Source organism: Pleurotus ostreatus (genome assembly GCF_014466165.1).
Source record: "Pleurotus ostreatus strain PC9 chromosome Unknown scaffold_1, whole genome shotgun sequence".
NCBI classification, from domain to species: domain Eukaryota; kingdom Fungi; phylum Basidiomycota; class Agaricomycetes; order Agaricales; family Pleurotaceae; genus Pleurotus; species Pleurotus ostreatus.
Genome location: NW_023503156.1, coordinates 2,057,426 through 2,076,490, shown reverse-complemented (window position 1 = coordinate 2,076,490; position 19,065 = coordinate 2,057,426). Strand labels below are relative to the sequence as shown.

The window sequence follows — 19,065 nt, the reverse complement described above, 5'->3', positions numbered from 1 at the left end:
GTCGGCGAGTTCAGTATGCACAGCCACTTGAATTTTGAAATTTGATTCCGCATGTCATGAATATTATATATGTACTGTAAATGGTAGTTACAGTTGTTCTACATAGTATCGACGTTGACAATCGCCATATCATCGACTAGGAGCTCCTCCTCCCATTCCCATCATTTTCATCATGTCTCCCATGTTAGGCATACCACCGAGCCCACCGAGCCCGCCAAGCCCACCTAGTCCGCCGAGTCCTCCCATGGACGACATCATACCTGATCAAAGTGAGCTATAGCTATTAGCTGGCACAAGGGACGTACGTTGCAATTCTTCCATATCGAGCTGGTCGCCCCCTTGACCTTGCATCATCGCTTTCATCATTTCTTGCATACCGCCCCCACTGCGCATCTGGCGTTGCATTTGCTGGAGCATGCCAGGAGGCATTGCTCGCTAGAGGCCATATAAGTTGTAATGCGTGCGAGATATAAAAGAAAGACGAACCTGCATGGCTTGTATCTGTGCTTGCGTCGGCATACCGTTTGCTCCACGACCCTTTCCTCCAGCTGCACTTTGCATTTTCTGCACTGCTTGTAACCTAGAGTGATGGGGAAGTCAGGGGACTGAGAGGTGCAATACAGTAGGCGAGCGTACCATCCATGTTTGCCTCCAGCCTGCTTGGCCATGTTGGCCATCATACGGTACTGACACAACAGCTCTTCGACTTCTCTGACACTCGTTCCGCTACCTTTGGCAACTCTGGCTACTCGCCATGTCAGACCGATAGGTTTGCCATCTTTACCTACCTCCATGAATGGCGAGCCATCCGAGTCCAACTCAGAGGCAGTCATGCTGTCGGTCATGTATATCATTCGTTTCAGGCGCAAGCTTCCTTCCTCATCTGAGCCTTGCAACAGGTCTTGCGGGAGGCCAGGTATCATTGAGGCGATCTTGCTTAGAGGACCCCTGCGTTATAGTGAATATCCTGCCCTGCAAAGCCACAGATGCCAATCTCGCACATGTTCATAACGTTAGAGATTTGCTCCCTCCAATCCCTTATGCTGAGCTTTCCCTCTTCCAGTTTCTTCGCCATTTCCTTCTGTTTATCAGGATTTTGGGAGGCAAGATCCTGCATGTGCTCCATGAGACCTTGGACATCGCCCAAACCAAGGAGCTTCGAAATGAATGGCTGGGGCGAAAACCGATCCAAATCGTGCAGATGTTCACCAACACCAAGGAAAATTATAGGAGTTTTCGTTGCAGCGACACTGAGAGTACGAATGTTAGGATGAAACGCAGGTGTATAGAGAGTGTCACGGACGCTGAGATGGCACCACCGCCTTTGGCATGGCCATCCATTTTAGTGACAATGATGGCACCGAAGTCCGCACTTTCTTTGAATGCTCGACTTTGTGCTTCGGCGGCCTGACCTGGAAGTATTGAGAATGTGCCAAAGCAGGGTGCAAGAAATCGTACCTATGCTAGCATCCAAGATCATAACCGTCATATTTGGCTGTACCGCTTCACTGATTTGTACCATCTCCTCGAACAGCTCGGATTCTTGTTTATGTCTCCCAGACGTATCGACAATAATGACCTCGAAGCGTTCCTTCTTAAACTTAGCCACTCCTTGGGCAGCAATCGCTACGGGGTCCGTTTCCGTATACGAGCCGAAGTAAGCGACTTTGGCCTTGGTCGCCGACTGTCGTGTTTGATCGAAAGCACCAGCACGGAAGGTATCAGCGCAGACAATAGCAGATCTAAACCCCCTCTTCTGATAATGCACCGCTAGTTTGGTACACGTCGTAGTCTTGCCATTCCCCTAAGATAGAGAGCACAGTCAGATGGCAAGCGTGTTCGAAGCGAGAACAGGCATACCTGCAAGCCGACGGCCATGATTACATTTGACTGTCCCTTTTTCGGCTTATACGGCTCAACCCCAGGATCAACCAGGTTCACGAGCTCATCGAAGACGGCCTTGAAGTCATGTAAGTAACGGCGATCGATGTATACACGTTGCGGTAGACTACCTTTTGTATGAGATGCTTGCGATTTGTTTCTTTGGATTTGTCACCGCCTTCGAGCGCAGCTTTCACCTTAACTTTCACCTTCTGTCGCAACGAAGCGACTAGCTTGACATTGACGTCGGACTCCAATAGAGCCGCAGTGATTTCTTTGAGTGTCGCATCGAGCACCTGCGACACGTTGAGCTGACCGGATCGCCCCAAAAGAACGACGAGGCATACCTTTTCATCTACGACGGGGGCTCGGTTCAGCGATGATAGAGCAGCATTAAGTTTCCGTCCTAAGTCAGCAAGAACCATGGTGGTAAGTGCTAGCTGAGTTCCCTGACTAGATTGGAGTTTGCCCACGATCCAATATGCCGGCGGTCGGTCTCCTGTTGGTACGCCGATATAGACTCGACTTCTCCGCAAGCTACCACCATGCCCAGTGACTCTGAAGAAGAGATTGAGGACGTCGACTTTGACCTTGATGAGGATGCCGAACCCGACCTCGAAGATGAAGGTTTACTGGATGGAATAGAGGTTGCGGACGATGCCACAGAAGATGGCGACGATGTATGGACGCACCCATATCATTTCTCTTCGTGAATATGCGTTTCTCATATAACTCTAAGGACTCTGGGTCTGATGACTCTGATGAAGGAAGCGACGACGACGACGAAGAAGCATCCGAACCGTCCATGGACCCAACACTGTTGGACTTGGAATTGGCAGAGGAACCGCTACAAAGCCCTAACGAACCGGATTCTGCCAAGTCTGCAATGCCCCCCGGCCCCCCTTCCTCGAACACATCTACACAACCCAGCAAACGTGCGCTCAGGCTTGTCAATTGAAACCGTACATAGACTCATGGCTCATTAGCACCATCCCCCGCTCCTGCTCCCCTGCGGAGCCTTGTTCTATCTCCAGAAAATGCTCGTAGAAGGGGACTCCTGATAATGTCAGGTCCTGGAGTACCTGCCCCTCGCACGTACACAGTCGAAGCAATTTGTGCCCTTCCTCACCCAGGCCCAACTAATGCTTTAGCTGCGACCCCCTGCATGCTGCACCTCCTTACGGGCTCTGATGATGGATATATTCGTGACTATGATATATTCTCAGCCGTTAATAGCAAGAACTTCCTATCTGCACCTCAAAGGCACCACTCCGGAGTAGTTGAAGGCATTTTGAAAGCCGGACAACTACGCTTTTGGTGGGAAAATCCGAGCTACGCGCCCCCAGTGAACGGAATGGTTCAGATGGAAGAGGAGCCACCTCTGGTCCCCGTCTATAGTCTTGCTATGCACTCGGATGCCCTATGGGCTCTTGCCGGCACGGATGTGTGTGATCCCTTACAATCGTGGAATCGACAATTGATAAACCTGTCAGGTCGGTCACATTAATTTGTTCACCGTAAGACACGAACCAGGACGTCTGTGTCACGTCTTGGCCGGTGGACACCGCAGCCGCGTATCTGCGCTATCCCTCGACCATGACGAAAAGTCGTTATTCAGTGCCGGATGGGACGCCGAGGCTTTGGCAGGTATCCTCTCCCTATAATGCAACTACTAAATTGACACCGGGGCCTAACAGCAATGGGACCTTAATACCGGGCAAATTGTTCGCAACTTTACCGCGCACAATGCACAGCTGTCTGGTATAGCCGTCCGACCTGCTAACGCCGTCTACCATGAAGACGGAACACCAATAACAATACGACGTGTCTCCGCCTCTGAAGGTGCTCTATCGCAGCACCCCACACAGGAAACGTTAATAGGAAGCGAAATGGACTTGTCTGCCTCAAGCACTGCCATCGCATCCCAGAGCCAGCCCATGGCCGTTGATAGTTCAATGGATCAAACAGACGCCAAGTCAGATGCTTCATTCGACCCACTTTTCGATGACGATCCTTTATTCAACGAGGACGCTACTGAACGCGTACCACGTACCCAGGATGCAATATCACGAGGGCAGCAGCTAAATGTGGCAGCGAATGCTGAAGCAACCCAGGCCAAACCCCAACCACCAAGAGCTGCAGCTGCCCCGAAGAACGCACCTCCGCTTCTCGAGCAGAACAGTTATATCTCCTACTCGCCTGATATGTTGATGACTGTGTATATTGATGGGCAAATCGTATTATGGGACAAGAGGGTGCATAGCCCTGGTACCGGTGTAGGCAGATTGTGGATGAGTGAACGCACGCCCCCGTGGTGTCTATCAGTAACTATATCCTTCACGCAGTCTCCTCGGCCGCAGCTGATGTTTTATTAGGCATGCTGGTCGGCTGATGGGAACCAGATATATGCTGGTAGAAGAAATGGAAGTGTTGATATATGGGATGTCCGTCAAGCAGGAGGTTCGACGAGTAATCCAAGATTAATGAAGACCCTACGAAATCCACCGAGTTCTGGAGCAGTGTCCAGCGTGGTAGCTTTCCCGGACAGCCGGCATATCGCTTGGTGTGTAGTCCGACTTCCCAGCAAACCCTGCTTAACGCCGTGTCTTTAGCGCATCTGTCGATAACTTAAGGTTATGGAATGTTGCCGAAGCCAACGAACCAGATGCTTCCGGGAAAATGAAGAGCGGTGTGCAATTCAAGATTATTCCTGGCCACCACGGTGGCATTATTTCTCAGATGGGTAAGTACTCTAACGGCATTCCTTCCTGTTATTCCTGAAGGTTTGTCACAGTGGTAGATCCAGGTGCCCGTTTCTTAGTTAGTGCCAGTGGGAACCGCGGGTGGCCCTACGGAGATTCCACTCGGACAGTGTTTGTGCATGAAATCAAGCGATTTAACTGATCTATTTCTACGTGTCTGTATCAATATCATGTACTTGTGGCTTTTGTAGTCAAATTTATACCCTAGCCCCTATCAAGTCCAGTCAGGATGCGTGACACACTGATTTGGCTGGCGATCAATTATTTCCATCCATATCCTCGAGTGCTATGAGCGACGCGTTTGCTGACCTGTGGTCGTCCGCCGCACCCCCACCGCAAAAGAAACAGCCTCTACAAGCCTATCAGGCCGCTTCAAACCCTTCATCTCGACCAATTACCCCAGGTTCATCAAGTGCTCTCTTCAATTCTCAACCACGACATACACCTAATTACACACAACCTCCCCCTCAGCATGCACCCCCAAAGCCATCCCTGACTCCGAAGCCGACCTCAGGCGATCCATTTGGAGCGCTGCTGTCTGGAAATCTTGCGTCCGCTGGAGGAAATGGGAGGCTAACCATGGCTGAAATGGCTGCGAAGGCGCAGCAAGAGAGGTTGGACAGGCATCTCAACTCTCACAATCAAGCTGGAGCTCAGAACGGCGGTGGGTCTGCTGCAGTCTGGGCGGGCTTGGACGTGCTAGCCACCCCGAGTCAAACACCGTCGCCCCCCGTGAAGGCCAGTAACAGCAATTCCCTCCTTGACGATGCCGATGATTGGGGATTCGGTACCACGACGTCGACGGGGTCATCCAAGGTGGAGCAGGTGCTCGCTAAACCTGCAGTGAGTACGTCCAATGTCCTTGATGACACGTTCTCTTTCGATGCCTTCGGGACTACACCCAAAGCACCATCGAAGGTCCCGGCGGCAGCGACGGCTTCGAAAAGCAGTATGAACGTCTGGGACGCCTTAGACTCTTTCGGAGACAGTGCTGCGACGGCACCACTAACACAGCCGACTCACGATGATGCTGATGATCTCGGCTTTGGTCCCGTTCCTACCAAACCGCCACAACCAGCCATCACAACCTCGTCGACTCCCCAACGCTCAGATTCGCCTAGCGCGGACTTTGACTTTGGAAGCCGCGAATACGATGATGCCTCTCCCGTTCCACCCGTCCGACGAAGCCGGCCTTCTCGGGGAGCCCCCTCGCCTCCCCCACACATCCTAGGCCAGATGGTCGAAATGGGATTCGCGCCTGATAAGGCCAAAGTGGCTCTCATAAATACGTACAAGGAACCTGAATCGCGGGCGCGCAAAGATGCTGGGTGGGATGTTGAGGAAGCTGTGAGCTCGTTGATCAATGGCGGGGGTGGGAGTACCAGCCGCACGCCAGAACCCCGGAGAGCTAGCCCAGATGACTACCCGTCGAGTTCTACACGGGGAAGGCCGAAGCCTCCGATCCGTGGCGATTCTTTGTCTAGGGTACCCGCTGCTGAACCTCAAAGTCAATCTAGTAATGATATCCTTGCTCAAGCCTCAGGCCTCGGTATCTCAATGTTCAACCGCGCCAATGCATTCTGGAATACTAAAGGCAAGGAGATGAAGGACAAGGTCGTCGAGCGTGTTGTCAAAGTCTACGAAGAAACAGCTGGTGCCACGCGCACTGAGCCCGGCTCTAGTCGAAGTAGTAGCACGACGAGACCTAAATGGATGCAAGATGGCCCCGAAAGATTGGAACACCAGGATATACCACCTACTTCGTTTAAAGATGATGACGGGGACGAGGATGTTCCAAGGAAGCCAGAACAGCCACGACGCAAGGAGCCACTCAACAACGCACCGCCCGAGCAGCCTGCACGCCCTGCACCCAGGGAGGTTGACCTGTTCTCTGATGTTCCCGCGAATGTGTACGTCTCCCCCTTCCGCAGAGGCAAGCCAAAGGCGGCCACTCCAGCGCCAGCAGCAGCAGCTACTCCCTCCCTCCCCCTACGAAATCTCACGCCGCCTCCCCCAGCTCCCCGTTCATCATTAGTATCGTGCTCGCCAAACACAATATCCCAGTCTGCGAAGTTCAAAGTCCAAGGAACGGAGTATTTCAAGCTAGGACAGTATGCGGAGGCGCACGCTATGTACACCCGAGCGATCGAGGCGTTGCCTTCCGGACATCTGTGTCGTGTGCCGCTATATAACAATCGGTCATTAGCCAGTAGTCGCAACGGCGATGTCAAAGGCGCAGTAAATGACGCTGGTCGAGCGCTTCGCGTAATCTGTGGGATCTCTGAAGGCGAATCAAACGCCTTAGGCGGGTTAGATGGTTTACAAGAAGATGACACTGTCGTAGATCGAGCCAAGCTAGTCTTCGATCCTCGCAAAGAGGCTAAAGTAACCAAACTCGAAGAAGGGTCCGAAGTTGACCTAGGTGCTGCGTACGTCAAAGCTACGAAACGACGCGCGGAGTCTTACGAAGGGATGGAGAAATGGGGCGAAGCGAAGAAAGACTGGGAGTTGTTGCTGAATACGGGCGATTGGGTTGGGGAGGCTACTAGAAGGGAAGCTGTTGCTGCCGTTGGGAGGTGTAGGAGGATGCTTGAGGGTCCTCCAAAGACTGCTGCTAAGCCAGCTTCGCGACCACCACCTCGTCGACCTGCCCCGTCTAGGTCGACCTCGGAACCACCTTCGGCCGCTCTCAATGCTCTCCGACAGGCGAATCAACAAGCCGAAACTGAAGCAAACCAGAAACACGAACTCAAAGACCTTGTGGACAGTCGTCTGATGGCTTGGAAGGGTGGGAAGGAGACAAATATTCGTGCGCTGATAGCTAGTCTGGAGAATGTGCTCTGGCCCGAGTTGGGGTGGAAGAAGGTGGGAATGAACGAGCTGGTGATGGAGAACCAGGTCAAGATTCGCTATGTTAGGGCCATTGCGAAGGTACACCCTGATAAGGTAGGTTCTTTGCATAATTAGAAGGTAGATGATGGCTGAACAGCAAGATCTTCTTCTAGCTCACGCCAAACAACACGACACTAGAGCAACGTATGATCGCGAATGGAGTTTTCGGGGCTCTGAACGAAGCGTGGAACGCTTTCAAGCCATAGGCTGGCATTTATGTTTAATGGAACAATATTACATAGAGTGTATGTACTCGTGAACATAGAGCAGGAATTACTTAGGCGCCCAGATCAATCGACGATCGTAATGCAGATAATCCATCTCTCGATCATAACCAACTTCAACTCCACCACATCGAACGATGGGCAGAAAGAACAACGTTTCATCGTCGAACGCGCCGCCTCCCCCAGCGCCTGAGCCAGGGCAGCCCGAGGGCGAGGCTCCACAGCCACGGCCACCAGTGCAAGTCCTATATTGCGGAGGTTCCTTTCCGCTTTGTGCTCGGAAATGATTGCGATCCTGACTAGCTGACGATCAACAGTATGCACGTACCCCATCGAGTACTGCGAATTCGGATCGAGCTTGACCAAATGCAAGGAATGGCTGAAGGAAGAACATCCTGAGCAGTTTGACAAATACTATTCAGAAGGTGCGTATCCGATCTCGCCGTAGTTCACAGATGACTGATTAGATTGTACACAGAGGCATTACAAGCGAAGATAGGAACACTGAGTCTAGAGGCGCAGACAAAGCTGGAAAAGGATACAGCCAAAGCCGAGGCGAAAGCAGAAGCGAAAGCAGATGCAGCGCTGAAGAAAAAGATGTCCTCGCAGGTATGGAAGCTGTATTCGTGTGAGACAGTGGCTTGGGGCTGACTGTTCCACAGATAACCATCAAACGAATCGAAAGGAACAAACGCAAGCATATTACGGCTGTGCATGGCCTGGAAGCGTTTGGGATTGATTTGAAGAAAGCGGCCAAGCAATTCGCATCCAAATTTGCCACCGGGGCAAGCGTTACGAAGAACGCGCAAGGGCTGGACGAGGTTGTGGTCCAGGGAGATGTGAGTGATGAGATCGTGGATATGATTGAGCAGGAGGCTGGTGTGTTGAAGGGAATCCCGGTGGATAACGTGGAGATTGTGGAAGAAAAGAAGAAAAAGGGAGGAGAATAGAAAGATTTCTCGGAAACTGGGAAATAATTGATCCTGGACGGAGTCTTTTAATGTTTGCCGCCTCATGATCCTTGCTTCTCTGTCCAGGACCAGGAGATCCCTGGGTGCACCCTGCCCCTCTCGTTTGTTATTTTCGGTGTTTTGGACAAACCCGCTGTCTTGTGCTCGACGCGTGGCTGAGCACAGCCGAACAGTGGAGGTGATCTTCCGGCATAAATATTTGACAGGATATTCACACAATTCCGATGTGACATACTTTTGCCAGGATCCTGGATATCGATACAGCAGAATTATAGTTTGACGCTGTGACGTCACCCACCAGCAGAGTTCAAGGCACCTTATCAAACTCTGTGACAACGTGACAGGTAGCGTGGATGATCGGACAACCGGTGCCAAGTTGGGCACATTCTTCAAGTGAGAGAGCCGTTCTGTCATGCAACCACAACATGTCCCTCTACCAACACCCCGTAGAATACCTCTCAGATCGCGACGACGACTCGGACTACTTCCGCAACGTCCACGGTAGGGCTCTCAACGCCCTCAACGAGCGCTACATGCTCCCCGTCGACCATGATGAGGTCAAGGTAGACCCAGTCGCGTACAATCTACAGCCCATACCCGTGCTCATCGTCGCCCACAGCGCTCGGAGCTCCATCACCGCATGATGCAGTTTGTCTTCAATGGCAAAAACTACGTCGGCCCGGTCTCAGAGGTCCTGCACGGCGGCCACCAGCGCAGAGTACTCGATCTCGGTACAGGCGGCGGATGTTGGTCGGTGTCTCTTTGAATCACGCGCTTGTGGCCTTTCTCAATGTTGAATTTACGGAATAACCTACGCGCGGACGACCCCCATCCTCCTCTGCTTTCTTCCATATACATTCTGTATCCCAGGGCAATCGACATTGCAGATGAATTTCCCAAAGTAGAGGTCGTCGGCGTCGATTTGGCCCCAATACAGCCTAGGTAATGGTCGCTTCTTTCCTAATCTTATTTCTTGCTGATTGGCCGAATGAATGGACATAACAGAAGTGTCCCACCGAACTGCACGTGTGTATTTTTTTCCTTTCCAGCTTACCTCCGACGGCTGTCGATGCTGTACTGACACCCAATGACATGGTAGATTTGAACTTTGTGATCTGGACCAATGGACCCTGCCGTACCCCGACAACCACTTCGACCTTATACACGCGCGATCAATGCATACCGGGGTACGTACACGTCTCCTTTCAATTCAAAACCGTTCCGTAGCTACCCACACGCCCACCACCCGAGCACCGAAATGACACCCACCTCATGCTGCTCCTGATGATATTAAACAACCGCTCAATTGTTTGCAGATTTCGAATTACCCCCGCCTCGTCCACGAGATCTCGCGAATCCTGAAGCCTGGCGGTCTGGTCATCCTCATAGAGCCAGACCTTATGCCAATAGCAGACGGTAAACCCGCCGATGAGTTCGTCAATATCAATACTGCGCCCCCCATCTCCGCTCCATCATCATCTTCGTCATCAAAAACAAACTCTATATTACATGTTCCTCCATCATCACCTAATGCAACTCCAATAGCTTCGACCTCGAAACTATCACCTCATTCCTCCACCAACCCTTCCCCGTTAAACAGCCCGTCTCCATACCTCAGCGAGGGACTTCCTGGTTGGTTCGCATTTTGGCAGACATATCGCGGATGCTTGAAGCAACAGGGCATTGACACCACCGTTCCCAGTCGTCTTCCTCAGTTTCTTAGCGCAACGAAGGCCTTCCATCATATCGTTACCCAAGACGGTAATATTCCCGTCGGATTTTGGCCAAAAGGTGGTTACTTCAACTGACACACACTCCTGTCGTGCCGTACACTGATATTTTAAACCAACAACCCAGATCCGCTATTACTTACTGTAGGCCAACTCGCTTGGATGGATTGTGATCTCTTCATACCCGCCCTCAAGCCATTATTCCTTCACGCTGGCCTCCCCGAGTCTAAAGTCACTAAACTGATCAAAGAAGCTCAGCAAGACCTTTACTATCCCCTCCTTCAAATATCGTGTAAATATCACATAGTTCATGCTTTCAAACGCAATTGAAGATGTCTTCAGGATTAATCATACACGCTTGCGCCTCACCCATTTTTCGTAACTTAACATGCCAACATCTGTACCATATCTCGCATACATACCCGTCTTTTATCCTGTTTATGTACTTCCATTCACGCAGAGAATTCAAGCAAGTTGTATCACCTCCATTCCTTTGCAAGTACATAAAAGAGTATTCGACCAAATCGCTCAAGACCAAATTGCACGCAACAAACAGCGAGCAGCACACCAAAAAAGCCGTACAAAAAGCGTAAAACAACGGGATGAGCGATGAGAATCAAAAGGCAACCGGCAATGGCACACAACAATGAACAACGGAGCGAGTTGCAGCAGAGATGATACATGGGGAGAAGGGAGTACGTCAAGGGCATAAAATCGTGGATGGTTGGAGGCAATGATAAAGAGCGGACGATGCACGAAGCATCTACGGACACAATGTGCCCTCAACATCTTGCATTCAAGCATCCTTGGCGTATTCGTGCAAGACCGAGAGAGCTTCGTTGACCTTAGCGTCCATTGCATCCGGAGTTTCCAACAAGTGCAAGAGCTCCATGTTGTCCATCTCGAGCAACATACCAGTGATCTTGCCCGCCAAATCGGGGTGAGAGCTATGGTCGGTCGATACATCAGTGTCAGCGGTACACACAGAAAGGGGATAAACCTACTTCGCAATGCTCATGTAGATAACCTCACCAAGCATTTGCTTCTGTTCCATAGGGGACGCACTTGACAACTGGGCTGCGGTGATGACAGGAGCCTCAGGCAAGGCCGAAGGAGCAGCAGGCTGTTGATTAGCCTGGGGGGCGGCATTGGGAGTCCCGGCGGGACGAGCCTGAGGGTTCTTGTAACCAGCTGGCTGAGCAGGAGGAGGAAGGCGACTAGCGCCAGGTGCGGGTGCAGGAGCTGGGGCTGGGGCTCCAGGACCCGGACGTGCCTGAGGCGCAACTTGAGGCAGGCCTTGCGATGGCACTCCCTGAGGAACAGGGGGACGCTGACCGGCGCCATTAGGAGCAGGGGGTCCGTTGCTGCGGGGCATGGGGACCGTGCCTGCAGTGGGCGAAGGAGGTCCGCGAGCGTTAGGAGGACGAGGCGCATTGGCGCCACGGGGGTAAGATGGCATGCCGTAACCTTGAGGAGGCACCTGTCCGTACGGAGCGGCCATGGGCATGCTGGGAACTTGCCCGTTAGCAGGAGGATAGCGGGGGCGGGGAGGCATCATGCCAGGACCGCCGTAGCCCATCATGCCGCGTCCTTGAGGCGGGAAGCCAGGGCCAGGAGGATAGTACATAGGTCCGTTGATGTAGCCTCCGGGCATGCCTGCTGCCGCGGCTTGTTGCATACGGATCTGGTTGCGCTGAGCAATCTGGCTCTCCAATTGTTGCCTGCGAACTTCACGACGTTGAGCAAGTGAGACGTAGAGGGGCTTGGTCCCCATCATCTTGTTGTTCATCTCAGCGACAGCCTTTGTGGCCTCCTCCGGGGACGAGAAACAGACAAAGCCGAAGCCCTTGGACTTGCTCTTGTCGTCACACATAACTTTGCAGCTAGTGATAGTGCCGAAAGGCTCGAACTCGGCGCGGAGCTTCTCATCGTCAACGTCATCCTCGAGGTTCTTGATGTAAAGATTGACCCCGGCGTATTTGTTCAACTTCTCCATCTTGGCGGCCTCATAGGATTTGCGGAGCTCCTCTTCGCGCTCGGCCTTCTTCTGTGCACGGGCGACGAATAGCTTCTTGCCATTAATCTCCTTGTCATTCAGGCCATCGACAGCGCGCTGGGCTTCTTCGTGAGACTCGTAGTTCACAAAGCCGAATCCCTTGCTCCTGCCTTCTTCGTCGACTTGAACGATAGCAGAGGTGACGCTGCCGTACTGGTTGAAAAGGGCTTCGAATTCCTCTTGCGTGACCTCAGGGTCAAGGTTCTTGACATAGAGATTCGTGAATTGCGCCCTCATTTCGTCCATCTTGGATTGACGTTCCTAAATCAAGTCAGAGGTACGTTTGCGTATGAGACGGGAACCGACATACTTTGCGCGAGATATGGTAGCCGACGTAAACCTTCTTGTCGTTGAGCAACATGCCATTGACAGCCTTGATGGCACTCTCGGCGGCCTCAGCGGTTTCGTAGTGGACGAATCCATAGCCCTTGGATCGGCCTTGGTCGTCGGTTGCAACCTTGCAAGACAAGACATTGCCGAAAGCAGCAAAGGTATCGTGAAGAGCCTGAAAGCACTGTCAGGGTCGTCGATCACTGCACACAGTTCGACAATTACCTTGTTATCGATCAGCTCGTCCAGGTTCTTGATAAAGATATTGCCTTGGCCAGTCTTGCGAAGAGCGGGGTCACGCTGAGACCACATGATTCGGCTGACAGGTTGAATGAATCCATAAGGTCGGCAATCAAAATGGAGCCATGACACAAGACTCACCATGCACGGTTCTTGATGAGGGAGTAGTTGAGCTGCTCCAAGGCGCGCTCACCGTCAGCTGCATTCAAGTAGTTGACGTAAGCGTAGCCCAAGGAGCGGCGAGTGACTGCATCACGGCAGACGCGAATGCTATATTACGTTCAGCAAATGATGAGCGGCAGTTACACATGAGACACTTGGGGATCCAACGTAAAACACACCTCGCCACCGGACCAATCATATTGAAGATCTCAAAGAGCATCGCCTCCGTAACGGTGGGATCCAACTCTCCGACGTACAGGGAGGCAGAAGGAGAGGCAGACGGGGCAGGAGCAGGAGCGACGTAAGGGGCGGGCGCAGGGGCGGGCGCGGGAGGGGCAGCCATCACCGGGGCAGGCTGCTCTGGGATGGAAGTACCCTGTTGAGGTACGGTCTCGGGTTGTGCGACAGCGACGGAAGCCATTATTTTGATTCGGATATGGAAATCGACGAACGAAGAAACGGAAAAGAAATTTGCTTTTATATGAGGATTTGGGGGTCGTTACTGCTTTATGACTTTTCTGCAACTTGATTGGGAGCCTGCACGTTAGAACGAACTGGACTTGAAACGCTTCGAGGCGTAGACTTACACAGGAAGGAAGAAAGGCAACCGCTTGTATATAAAAAGGGTTTTTATATGTTTTTTATACGGCTTTTTGTGCTGTAATGCGAGAAGAGTTGGTCAGCGACACTGAAGATGATGGGCGCTCAAACGTTGGAACTCGTCGCCGTCGTTGACAACGACGGAAACCATTTGGCTTCGGGAGGGGCAGCGCGACGGAGAACGCTGGAAATGAATGAAAATGAGACTTGCCTTAGGTGGTGGTTGAGAGAAAACATAATTGCCTACACGAGCCAACTGATAAGGCCGTATTTAAAGCTCCGACAATAGATGCGCACTGTCCACGAAAGATGTCGAGGTTAGGTCGAGGCGAACAATAGTGGCATCCTACATGTAAATAATTGATAAACATAGGGTACTGGAGTACTGAGCACATGTAATACCAAGAACAAAATGTAATAGTTCATCGTACATGACAAAGTGCTAGTACTAGGCAGAACGGTTGTACTCATCGACGGGCAACTCATCCCCTCGTGAAGTAAGCCTTCGCGCCGTGCGTGGCAAGCTCTGCCTTTGCCTATACAGGTGTGAGACGGCATCATTATGGCTCAGCGTTGTTCATACCTTTTCCATGCTGTGACCGGCGGCTGTATGGTGCGCATATATCTTGTAGTTTCATTGTTAGTGAAACAGCTGGGTCATGCGGTAGCGCGAGTCACCTGTCTATAGTAGAATGCATTCCCTAATCCTTGAATTGTCCATCCGACTGTTGTCACTGTTCCGAGGACGGCGGCCACCCACGCATGCCTAGCGTACATCTGAATGGTCTGTATCAAGCCGGCAGAGCCAGTGCTATATCGTGCGAAATGCCGGAACCGGTGCCACATAAGAAGTTCGATCGGTGCATGAAGAAATCCGTGGAGAAGTGGAGGAGATGAATCAGGGGGCGACGAAGAAGGACTGGCGAGAAGTGTACCTTGGTATGCCGATTATCCTACGGGAAGAGTTAGCTTCGCCAGTACGCTATCGGAGACAGCACTAACATATATATGCTGAACAACAAATGGAAGCCGCCAAAGAAGAAATAGAAGTCTATGTGGTGAATTGGTAATGGACCACAGCGAGACTGTTCTGGGGCTTACAGTAATACAGGGATTGCTCCTGCAAATACCAAAGGTCAGCGTCAATGAATAACCCAGGGTGTTGTTACATACTTTCATGTAACCGTTATAAATTGGACTACGCAAGTCAGATGCCAATTACTTTGAGCTGAATGTGCTTACCGATACCACAACAGAAAGGAAGCGGCGGAAATGAATACAAGATAGCTACGAACACAAGGTCAGGCGAGAGCGTAAATGTATAGCCACTGTGCTCACCCAATGCTTGCGCCGAGATCTTTCCCTCCGTCCGAGGAGCCAGCCAACAGAACGAAGATACAGGCAACCATGTTCAAAATCAAAGTTAGGGCCAGAACCAGCCAGAGTTGGTACAAACGCGTCACGAGTGGACGCGAGGCTTCGGGGATTTCATCCTGTATTGAGTGGAATATCAATGGGAAGACTGAGGGCAGCAACCGCAATTAGCCTCCGTATTTGAAGAGCGACGGAGGGCATACATGGTGGCCAGTTATTTCTGCCATGTTTTCTGATGTGCTCGGCTTTCTGAGTGAGTTCCTGCTCTCTTCTCTCCAGATCTTGCTCCCGACGCCGTAGCTCCTCGAGTCTCGCCGCCTCGGCTGCATGCGATGAAGACTGGGGCGGTGCTGGGTCGTCGAAGGGGTTCGTGTCGAGCGAATGACTTGACGCAAAAGGGTTTTGATATGCTGTTGGAGACATTGAGAACTGTTCCTAGCATGAGTGCTAGCATACGTACTGCTCATCGTGTCGTGTCGTTAAGGTGCGTGGTCGCTGTGGCGAGTTGTTGCGTGGAAGTGCTGCGGTGTATGGCAGTTGTTTGCACACCGGCTTGGAGCCAAACAGAAGCGCATTTCAACGTGTTACGTACTAAATTCGTGTCAGGGCAATGCCAAGTTCGCTGGCGCGAGCGCGAGAAACTCTATTTTTAGCTTAAGCGAAGCGATTTAAAGTTAGGGCATTTGGAGCCGTCGTTCAATTTCGTCCTCTTCTCCCTCCCCCATCTTCCTTTTTCCTCGAGTTCGTAAGTCTGACCTGTTTCTTGTGTTGGCGTTCTTCGGCTCACTGTCTCTAGTTTAAACTCGTTGCCCTTCCTTCCTTCTTAAAGTCACTCACTTAACCTCCCGTCTTTACTGCTTCCCACAATGCTCGCCTCATTCTCATTTGCTGCTATTGTCCTCGCCGCCGTCGCGTCCGTTGACGCCGCCGTCATTCCTAGAACAAAGGCGCCAGCCCATTACCTAGAAGGTTATCTCGAGGTCAGTGCTTAGGTGCATTTAGACTTAAGTCCGTACTCACCATGATTTAAAATGACAGCCGTATGAGACCTACCATACCCGCTACTTGGCCATCGGCTGCCACAACAACCATGGGAAGCAGTTCTTCGATGACTGCTGCCATCCCATGTTGGCTACCGAGTCCCTCGAGAAGAACCGCAAAGCCTACTGCGTTCCTTCTCCAGAGGCTTCCTCCTCTGCTCACGCGGCTGAGCCCACTTCTACGGTAACTACGCCTGTCGACCCGATTGATGATTGCGACGACGATGAGGAAGAAGGCAGTCATGCTGATGAAGAAGATTGTGATGACGAGGGTAGCCAAGACACACCTGCGCCTCTACCTACACCTGCGCCTGCTCCTTCCTCTGCGCCCGCTCCTGCACCGGCCTCTCAAAAGCCCGCTAGCACTCCCGAGTCCAAGCCTGCTGCCACTCCTGAGTCTAAGCCTTCCCCTACCCCTACCCCTATCCCAACGCCTGAAGCGTCGCCAGAACCCAAGCCTGAGACTACCGCGAAACCAACAGTCATTGTTTCGTCGTCTAAGGCCCCTGAGCCTACCAAGTCGATCGTCGATGCAGCCGTCGATACCGTTAAGGATATTGTTAAGGGTGGCTTGTGTGTCCATTCCACTTTCGTTTGCATCTGTCAATGACTAATTCGTGGTCTCTGTAGTGCAACTTTCTATTATCAGCATGGCGTCGCCGGTGCTTGCGGAGATGTTAACCCTGACAGCGCCTTGATTGCCGCACTGGGTAGGTTCTCTCGAGACTTCAGCTGAACTAGTATTCACACATCCCTCCTTTAGACTACAGGACTTACGGTGATACCAGCAAGAAGTCTAGCCACTGTGGTTCCAAAGTCAATATCAAGAACACGAAGAACGGCAAAGTATGAAGAGTTTTCCGTGCTTTCGAATACCATCACTGATGTTCCTTCCGTATAGTCCGTCATAGTCACTGTTGCCGATGCTTGCCCAACCTGTAAAAACGAAGGCTCCATCGACTTGTCAACGGCCGCTTTCAACGAAATCGCATCGGAAGATGAGGGCATCGTCCCCAGTACGTATTTCACTCCGTCCCTTTCCTACGAACAGTCACTGACGATTGAATGCAGTCGAATGGTCTTTCATTCGAAGCCATTAACATCACTGATTCTCACTTCCGCTTCGAACACCCCTCTTCCATCTTTTGCTTTCCTTGTGAATTCTTGACGAATCCCTCTTCATATTTCATGGCCTGGTCGCTGCGTTCTGGGGCTAGTCCCCCTCTATCCTCGGGAAGCACACCAACACCCCACCCACTTTGATGAATGACGGCCATGAATGTCTATAATGATCTTACGAAGCTGACAAGCCAACCTCTGTTCAGTAACATTCATCTGGCGGACCGTATTCCATCAGTGGCCTCCCGTGTGCATGTGCATTCAGTAGTATCACAGTTTCAGCCTGCTGCATGTTCTCGTTGCTTCCCGCATCGTTTAATACCTACTTCTCTTCCATGCTGGTTAGGTCATTTAGGTACCTTTGATTCTTGGATGCCTCTTGTTGATATCTTACTCCTGCTTGTTAGCTTCCAACCTCGAATACATATACTGCCTTTTAGTATTGTTAGAACTGCAAGACGGACATTTTCCATATAGATCAATCATCATCGCATATATTCTTTGTTCATCCGGTACAGCATATATTCTTGGACGTCCATACTTACCGTCTGGCCTCCATTTCTCATCGGACACTTCGCATCATAGACTGGGATGGACCCATTGTCACTTCATCGATCATCGACATCCATCACTACGTAATTAAGCTACCGTCAATACACATTTCTTCGGATGTTAAAGGTTGAAGATGAATGATGACATTTACCATGAGTAACTTAATAGATGAATTCGATTGTTCGCAGCATTTGCACATACAGTACTGTGTATGATTTCAAAGCCTGCGACACGTCAGGTGCTCTAGTGAATTAAGGATAATACAGTTGAGAAACCCGGTTTCTCGGAGAAACCCCAAGAACCCCCTTCAAATAAACTTCATCAATGTAGAAATCGGGGTGTGTCTTCCGGCGAGGCCATATTCACTCCGGCCGGTGTGGAAGCGAAAACGTAAGGAATATTTGGTTCTCCGTGTACCAAGTCGCGAGCTTGAAGTAATATGTGGCGGCCAATCCTACCTACATATTAAGCTGCACTCAGTAATGGGATGGGCCTGAAATTGGCATCACAAAGTTTCAGTCCTTCTCCGCATGCAGATTCTTCACGGGGAGTTGTGGGGATGAGGGTCCGTGTCTTCGCTCGACAATGACTCCCCTCTACATTATTTAGATTGTTGCTATTCACAGGGCAGGAGCATACCTTCTCCCTCTTCATCTTGCAGGTGCACAAGCCTCGAGGGCCTGGTGAGGTCGGTTCATCTCTCATCCCTCTCACTTCCTCCGTCCGCATTCTCTCTCACTGCTCCCGTCGTTTCTTCTCCGGGCCTTGCGATCGTCGTGGCTCGCCGACGCCGCCAATCCAAATCAAGACGATGGCCTGTTGTCGACGAGGTGCAGCTAATCAGCGACACCCGACCTTGGCGGCAAGGTTGTTGTATTATTGAGCAGCGAACTCGTCGACATTTAGTGTCTGCAAACTGTACCGTGTTTTGTATTTGCGTTTCTCTTGGCCTCGCTTGTTGCTCACCCATACATAAATACCTGATGGATGGAAGATCAGAATGAAGTTGGATACTTTCTCAACCAGTGTGCGTTCAAGGTGTAATATCACGCTGGGCTCTGCGTATGATTTGTAAGGTTAACCAACATCGAAGCCTTTGACAGGTGAGGCCAGGAGCGGAAAGATTATTACA

The 19,065-nt window shown here is 51.4% G+C and overlaps 8 protein-coding genes across 8 annotated transcripts; 5 read left to right on the top strand and 3 right to left on the bottom strand.

Annotated features, from left to right (window-relative positions):
- Nucleotides 1–129: 129 nt before the first annotated feature.
- SRP54 (Signal recognition particle) lies at nt 130–2,306 on the bottom strand (the record flags this gene model as incomplete). The annotated part of the gene is made up of 10 exons (XM_036770360.1): nt 130–260; nt 306–435; nt 487–580; nt 637–948; nt 1,002–1,250; nt 1,304–1,412; nt 1,459–1,804; nt 1,861–1,959; nt 2,013–2,177; nt 2,229–2,306. 10 exons carry the CDS (start codon nt 2,304–2,306, stop codon nt 130–132), a joined length of 1,713 nt encoding a protein of 570 aa, XP_036636205.1.
- A 120-nt stretch (nt 2,307–2,426) lies between these two features.
- SPT8 (Transcription factor spt8) lies at nt 2,427–4,785 on the top strand (the record flags this gene model as incomplete). The annotated part of the gene is made up of 8 exons (XM_036770359.1): nt 2,427–2,561; nt 2,621–2,816; nt 2,868–3,325; nt 3,375–3,524; nt 3,579–4,205; nt 4,257–4,444; nt 4,494–4,624; nt 4,676–4,785. 8 exons carry the CDS (start codon nt 2,427–2,429, stop codon nt 4,783–4,785), a joined length of 1,995 nt encoding a protein of 664 aa, XP_036636204.1.
- A 146-nt stretch (nt 4,786–4,931) lies between these two features.
- Nucleotides 4,932–7,741, top strand: PC9H_000703 (uncharacterized protein; the record flags this gene model as incomplete). Its single annotated transcript, XM_036770358.1, has 2 exons — nt 4,932–7,589; nt 7,649–7,741. 2 exons carry the CDS (start codon nt 4,932–4,934, stop codon nt 7,739–7,741), a joined length of 2,751 nt encoding a protein of 916 aa, XP_036636203.1.
- A 155-nt stretch (nt 7,742–7,896) lies between these two features.
- TMA22 (Translation machinery-associated protein 22) lies at nt 7,897–8,709 on the top strand (the record flags this gene model as incomplete). Its single annotated transcript, XM_036770357.1, has 4 exons — nt 7,897–8,017; nt 8,077–8,184; nt 8,238–8,368; nt 8,422–8,709. The coding sequence occupies 4 exons, from the start codon at nt 7,897–7,899 to the stop codon at nt 8,707–8,709; spliced, it is 648 nt and encodes a 215-aa protein (XP_036636202.1).
- A 446-nt stretch (nt 8,710–9,155) lies between these two features.
- PC9H_000701 (uncharacterized protein) lies at nt 9,156–10,790 on the top strand (the record flags this gene model as incomplete). The annotated part of the gene is made up of 8 exons (XM_036770356.1): nt 9,156–9,293; nt 9,350–9,486; nt 9,601–9,672; nt 9,736–9,756; nt 9,830–9,917; nt 10,047–10,166; nt 10,353–10,521; nt 10,588–10,790. 8 exons carry the CDS (start codon nt 9,156–9,158, stop codon nt 10,788–10,790), a joined length of 948 nt encoding a protein of 315 aa, XP_036636201.1.
- Nucleotides 10,791–11,256: 466 nt separating this feature from the next.
- Nucleotides 11,257–13,669, bottom strand: PAB1_1 (Protein phosphatase PP2A regulatory subunit B; the record flags this gene model as incomplete). Its single annotated transcript, XM_036770355.1, has 6 exons — nt 11,257–11,407; nt 11,465–12,777; nt 12,827–13,021; nt 13,072–13,165; nt 13,228–13,356; nt 13,428–13,669. The coding sequence occupies 6 exons, from the start codon at nt 13,667–13,669 to the stop codon at nt 11,257–11,259; spliced, it is 2,124 nt and encodes a 707-aa protein (XP_036636200.1).
- A 661-nt stretch (nt 13,670–14,330) lies between these two features.
- Nucleotides 14,331–15,689, bottom strand: PC9H_000699 (uncharacterized protein; the record flags this gene model as incomplete). The annotated part of the gene is made up of 11 exons (XM_036770354.1): nt 14,331–14,384; nt 14,432–14,473; nt 14,527–14,659; nt 14,784–14,801; nt 14,851–14,899; nt 14,950–14,968; nt 15,022–15,046; nt 15,091–15,135; nt 15,187–15,370; nt 15,426–15,632; nt 15,683–15,689. 11 exons carry the CDS (start codon nt 15,687–15,689, stop codon nt 14,331–14,333), a joined length of 783 nt encoding a protein of 260 aa, XP_036636199.1.
- A 399-nt stretch (nt 15,690–16,088) lies between these two features.
- On the top strand, nt 16,089–17,362 carry PC9H_000698 (uncharacterized protein; the record flags this gene model as incomplete). Its single annotated transcript, XM_036770353.1, has 6 exons — nt 16,089–16,202; nt 16,261–16,835; nt 16,893–16,972; nt 17,026–17,108; nt 17,164–17,278; nt 17,334–17,362. 6 exons carry the CDS (start codon nt 16,089–16,091, stop codon nt 17,360–17,362), a joined length of 996 nt encoding a protein of 331 aa, XP_036636198.1.
- Nucleotides 17,363–19,065: the final 1,703 nt, after the last annotated feature.